Source organism: Anarhichas minor, unplaced genomic scaffold (assembly GCF_050575085.1).
Source record: "Anarhichas minor isolate MPS153535 unplaced genomic scaffold, ASM5057508v1 ptg000002l, whole genome shotgun sequence".
Taxonomy (NCBI): Eukaryota; Metazoa; Chordata; class Actinopteri; order Perciformes; family Anarhichadidae; genus Anarhichas; species Anarhichas minor.
In genome coordinates this window covers 1,718,686-1,725,128 of record NW_027466448.1, presented here as the reverse complement: position 1 = coordinate 1,725,128, position 6,443 = coordinate 1,718,686, and the positions used below count along the sequence as shown (strand labels likewise).

Sequence of the window (6,443 nt, the reverse complement as noted above, 5' to 3'; positions counted from 1 at the left end):
GGTTGTACATTTACATTTATTGACAAACTTTTAAATGATTACATTAAAAAACGCATCCACAAGGTAAAAAACATGTCAAGCTTGCATCATGTATCACACAACATGCTAAAACCTTTTAGCACGTCAAAACAATAAAAATGACAGCTCAAAGATCATATATATATAAAAATAAATGATGTCCCATAGAAATCAAATAAAACTGCAGACGACTGCAACAAGTGTTGAACATCAGTTGTATTATCAAAAGATACAAAAAATAAAATCCCATTTACAAAATAAAATAACAGTAACTTAGACAGCTCCAAGCTTCTAGGAGGCCTTTAAAACAGACGACATGTCACAGTTTCCTCACAGAAACGGACAAAGTCACAGTAAAGAAATCCATAACAGAGGAATTTTTAAAGATGACGAGTCAGCTTTCGGTACTCAGCGTCTTCCCCGAATCAGACGTGTACGTTTTGTTCTTCTTGGAGTACTTGAGGGCTCTGAAGACTTTCATCCTCTCCACCGTCCTCTCGCTCCTGCAGAGGAACGTGTTCTTCACGTGATCCCTGAAGTCCTCCGAGATGAAGTAGTAGATGAACGGGTCCAGGCAGCTGTTGAGACTTGCCAGACACAGCGTGGAGATGTAGAAGCTGTACAGGGTGTTTTCCACCCCACACAACAGGAGGGTGTAGTGCACCAGCAGCATGATGTTGCTCGGGGTGAAGCACACCAGAAACATCACCAGCACGGTGACAATGAAGACCACGGCCTTTCGCCGCTTCTTGGCGATGGTGGGGTCCGCCATGCTGTTGCGGAGAGCCTTGAGCATGAGCACGTAGGAGATGATGCACACGACGGTGGGAGCGATGAACCCCAGAGTCCCCATCGTCAGGAAGTAGCCCGCCGCCTTTTCCTTCTGACTGAGCTTGGTGACGTCGTGGCAGGTGCTGAAGTTCAGGTTCGTCACGTGGACCTCTTGGTCGTACAGGTAGAGGGGGACGGTGAGGAGCCAGACCACCGCCCACACGGCGACGGAGATGCCGACGGCCTTGGCGTTGGCCCTCTGGGGCCGCGAGAGCGGATGGACCACAGCCCAGTAGCGCTGGACGCTTAAGCAGGCGATGAAGGCGATGGAGCAATACATGTTGCCGTAGAAAAACGCCACCAGCACTTTGCACAGCCCGTGCCCGTAGGTCCAGTTGTTGCCGTTGAAGTGGTACGCGATCTTCAGGGGGACCCAGATGACGAAGAGCAGGTCAGCCAGGGCCAGGTTGGCCATGTAGATGGAGGACGGGTGCTTCTTCTTGGTCCTGAAGACGAACACCCAGATGGCGAGGGCGTTGGTGGGCAGCCCCACCACGAAAACGATGATGTAGACGATCGGGAGGAAGACGGTTGTGAGGCTGCTTCTCAGGACTTGTTCGTCTCCGGTGCTGATGTTCACCCCGCATCCGTTCGGTGTACTGTCACCGCCACCGCCCATGCCTGCTTGTTGTTTACATGTGAAAAGCAGAAGTGCAACAGGTTGACAGTACATGCAGGAACGTACTATAAATGTACCTCCAATACCACACTGTGAAAATACTCCACTACAAGTAAAAGTCCTGCATTCAAAACCTCCAAGTATAAAAGTATAAAGCAGTAAAATGTTCTCTTTCAGTGTTTTACTGTCATATCTGTTGTTTCTGGATTAATATTCCTGCTGCATTAATGTGTATGTTGCATGTTAACTCCTTTATATCCTGTTGGTTAGTTTAATCTACATCAATGCATCATATTCTATCAGATCATCATATGTTTGAAGCGTCTCTGTCCTGTGAGAACCACGTATCTCTAAAAAGAACAAACAGCCTGTTTTCAGCTTTGTGACGATGCATTTTCCAGCTGATCCAAGAGGCTTTTTAAAGAGTTTATTTAGCTGAAGGAGGATTTTATCAACACTTAAAGGAACACTTCATCCTTCAGTTTATCACAAACATTCAACATCAACACATAAAGGAACACTTCATCCTTCAGTTCATCACAAACATTCAACATCAACACATAAAGGAACACTTCATCCTTCAGTTCATCACAAACATTCAACATCTACACATCTGGAGATACGTGGTTCTTACCTCCACTGGGGTTTGAAGGATGGTCATCTAAGAAGAAAACAAAGCTGTCAGTAAAAAGTACAATATTTACCTCTGAGATGTATAAAGTACAATATGTACCTCTGAGATTTAGTGGAGAAGTATGAAGTTGCATAAAATGGAAAGAGTCAGGTACAAGTACCCCAAATTTGTACTTAAATACAGTACTTGAGTGTGAGCACTCACACTGCTCTCTACATATAATTAGACCTTGTCTTTGAGCATCACAACGACCCACTTCACATATAAATAATACTTCATAACTCAGTAACTGAGATCAAACTACTTCTGACTAATCACTGGAGGCCGACACATCAAACCAACATGGCCTTTGTATGTTCGACGCTTGCAGCTCAGAAAACAGAACAACTTTAGGATCCTGACCTTAAAGTTTTAAGACCTTAAACACACCACAGGTGTAAACAACATGCTGGAGCTTTTCTTCTTACCTTTCTCTAACACGCAGGTCTGCAGGAACCCCAGCAGGAACCCCAGCAGGAGGAAGAGCTGAAACCATCGCGTCCTCGCGGCCATGACCGTTCACAGGTAAAGAGCAGCAGTGTGGTGTGCAGGTGTGGCTGCGCTGCTTTTAACTGCTATCCCGGTCTTCACAGAACTGAGGGGTTTGACACCTGGGCAGCCAACCTAGACACGCCTCTCAGGGCTGATTTTGGAAGTATGACGTCGTCTTTCCGTCAGGTGAGTTCACCGGTAAACATCTATGATTGGTTCTCAGATGACATCGGTTTCATACCAGTAAACAACTTCTGGTGTTTGATTTAAACGACTGTTTTATTATTTCGCCAATTTTCATTTTATTTCTAATTTAAGTGCCCTTTGAAAATATTTACTCCAATCTTTCATTTGAGACAGTAGTGGAGTGTATTTAAATACATTTACTGTACTTTTGAGCTACGTGTACTTTACTGGAGTATTTTCATTTTATGCTACTTTCTACTTTTTACTCTGCTAGCTTCATTTATTTCGTCATCTGTAGTTACTTACTAATACAAATCAACAAATACATTATGATGTACACTGTAGTGTTGCTTCTTTTACTTACGCTAAAGACCTGAATAATACTTCAACGTCTGATTCTATTGTTTGAAACACAAGCATCAAACTGATAAGAAGGTCATTTCCTAAAGATATAATTAAAGCCGTAGTTTGACCTACTTCTGTTTTCCATCACTTGTGACCTTATGAAGAAAGCAGAACAGAAGCTGCTGTACATGAACATATGCACACAGGTGTGTGGTCCATGTTATGTGATTATTATATTATATTAAGTGCAATATTTGAGTCTTTCTTCAATGTTTCTGTTTGTCTAAGCTGGTTCAAGTCACCCTTTGTTACATATTATTCCAAAATAAAGGATTCAAATGTGTGTAAAAATAATAATACCAAAAGCAACCTTGTTGTTGTTGTTTTGACTTAATTAAAACCCAAAATGTAGAAAAGAGCTGAAGTTGGAATTCTTTGCTACAAACTTTCACATTTATTGAAGGTGACAAAATACAGAAAAGACCAGAAATCATTATTTCTCCAAATAATGAAATATTTCATGTTCATAAGTTAGATGGGCTGTGCATGAAACAAATGTTCTTCATATTCTTTTTGTTTGTCTGTTAATTGAACATCTTTTTGGTTTTGGACAGTTGGTCGGACAGAAGAAGACATTTAAAGACGGACTCTCAGGAACATGTGATGGGCAGTTTTTCACGACGATTAATCAGTTAATCAAGAAGATAACTGGCAAATGAATCAAGTGGATGAAGAGAAGTAATCTACAGGACAGCCAGTTGTTTTACATTGAAAGATTAAAAAAGCATTTGTTCAGTCAGTAGCTCCTTTACACTCTCACATGACTCTCTGCTCAGACCGATATGAACACAGTGAAACAGGAGGTGGAGCTCTGAGTCCCTCAGGTTTCCTTTCATTATCGGTATCGTAGCGCTTCCTGCTGGAGGAGGAAACACAGTAGAACTACAGCCTTACTGTGTATAATACACTTAAAAGTACTTCACGCTTCCAACCAGCAGAGAGCAGCATGAAACAGACCTGTTCATCTTTAAAACACATCACAATCATATGATAACTATGGTAGCCAATTTCCACCAGCAAAACAACAAATAGAAGCAGCTCTTCATAGGTTACCCAACATTTGACAGAAATGTATTGTGAGTACATTGAAGACTACTTTAAACGTGGCTTTACAACAGATGAAATACTTCAATAGCTTGATGCTTCACATGGATTGTACTGAGCAAACGCACCTTTGAAAGGATTCTAAGCAAGAAGCAGCTCTGGAGTAGAAAGAATGAAACCGATGTGGCTGAGGTGGCGAGCTTCATTGAGCAACAACTGGAAACATCTGGTCAGTGTCATGCTGACAGATGGATGCACCAAAAGTGTTGGTTACACGGAATTGTGACTGACAGAGAAACAGTTTGACTATTGCTGCAGTTATTGGATGGTGAAGGTGTTGATCTGAGGTCAAGAAGCAGACTGAGACGGCGTGTTTACCACAGCTGTGGTCTAAACTATCTCTGGCACATTGATGGCTTCGACAAGCTTAAGACATTTGGAATTGCAATCAGTGGATGCATTGATGACTTTTCCAGAAAGATGAAATGGATGGAAGCTTTCAAAACAAACTTTTGGTACCCTTCTTTGGTACCCTTCTTTGGTACCCTTCTTTGGTACCCTTCTGTGCAGCTCAATACTGGACACACATTATAGAGTGAACCTGATGTAAAGTGGTGCTTTCTCAAAAAGAACAGTGAGGCTGGTTGTCCTCTGTGTGTGATGGAGGTTTGATGAATAGCAAATGCTTTCAAGTTTCAACACAAGTTGACTCAAGTTATGGGTGGAGTCTAGCAATATCAACCATCAATCTGAAACTACTTCCTTACCGGAGATTTACTGTAAGCCCTCTGCATCGAAACATACCACTTAAAAGAACAACGTTCTGAAACTGAAAACAATGTTCAACAAAACAAAAGTGGCAAAAAGCAGCTGAAAAATGTGGACAGCATGTTAAAGCTGTGACTCTCAGTGAGGTTAACAAGGTAGCTGTAGTACGTCCTTCATAAGCCAACAATCTGGAACCCTAGAAAGCCTCAACATGAACCTCTGATGGCAGTCCAGTTCCTGCTGGCAACAATCTCTGTAGCTTTGACAATGTCCATTACCCACACGTTGCTTTCTAAAACTTTGTTCATTTCATGTCGAAAAATCTGGGCAGTTGTCATAACTGACTGGCAACTCCAAGTAACAGCCACATGTTGAGCAACAGGTCTTCTCTGAAATCCCTGAAGTTGTGGGAAGCTGACAGTGAAGTTCTTTCCTGTGAACAAGTCTGATACAGTGGAAAACCTAAGGAGAAGGGAGCGGTGCTGTGTGTCTCACTCTGTGTGTAATTATTCTCATGATCGTTGGTGATGTTGGTTGTAGCTATTCATAGACTGCTGCAATCCCTTCCAGCTCTGATCTAACAGGTGTGAGCATGTTGCTCCGCTGTTCAATCACAAAAGCAGGCTCTTGAATCAGTTTTTGGTGAGCAAGCTCCCTCAAGATTTGCTCAATGCTGTCTGCTGTTGGAAGCCTCCGCCAGTTGTGAATATCCATGATTTCCAACAATTCTTCCTACGCTTTCCCATTCTTGTTTACCAAAATCATGACGTATATACAGTATGGCACTTTGAAGGCATTTCCCATAGTGCACTGCTCATAAAAGTCATTCCACAATTCTGACAGTACATCCCTCAAAAAAACACCATCATCCACAGCCAAAACGCCAAAACTAACACGCTGACAGTCAGGAGCAGGAGGTGGCAGAGGTTGCATAATTTAATTGTTGTGGTTAGCACCAGAGGGGTTTGACAGAGAGCGTGCTGCAGTGCGTCTGTGATGAGAAGTGATGGTGGTTACAGGAATGTGTTTCTCGGGCCAGTTCATGAGAGGTGAATGGGGTGCAGGAGTACAGGATGAACTAGTTGATTTGGTATTTACTACCAAGAAGGACCTGTAGGGGGAGCTCTCATGTGCATCAGTGTGCTGAGGTTGTGATGAAGAGGAAAAGGAGGAAGGGGGATCGTTTGCTGGCTGTTTGTGTGACATGTAGAAGTCATGTGATGATGCTGGGTTATTGACCAAACAACTCATTGAGAACATTGTCAGCAGCTTACTTGATAATGAAAGTATTTTTAAAGTAGTTGCAACCGTGAATCAATGAGATGAGAGACAGAAAAAAATAAGTTTTGTTTGTGTTTTTAAGCAAAAATGGTGAAAAAAAAAGACATTCTCTGGTTTCAAGTTTTC

At 42.3% G+C, this 6,443-nt stretch overlaps 1 protein-coding gene across 1 annotated transcript; it reads right to left on the bottom strand.

Annotated features, from left to right (window-relative positions):
- On the bottom strand, positions 1–1,468 carry LOC142948164 (proteinase-activated receptor 2-like). Its single transcript, XM_076090036.1, has one exon. It carries the CDS (start codon positions 1,466–1,468, stop codon positions 413–415), a length of 1,056 nt encoding a protein of 351 aa, XP_075946151.1. The 3' UTR covers positions 1–412.
- Positions 1,469–6,443: the final 4,975 nt, after the last annotated feature.

What these genes read in the sequence shown, in the direction of transcription:
- LOC142948164 (XM_076090036.1), bottom strand. Translation starts at nt 1,468, where the DNA reads ATGGGCGGTGGCGGTGACAGTACACCGAACGGATGCGGGGTGAACATC.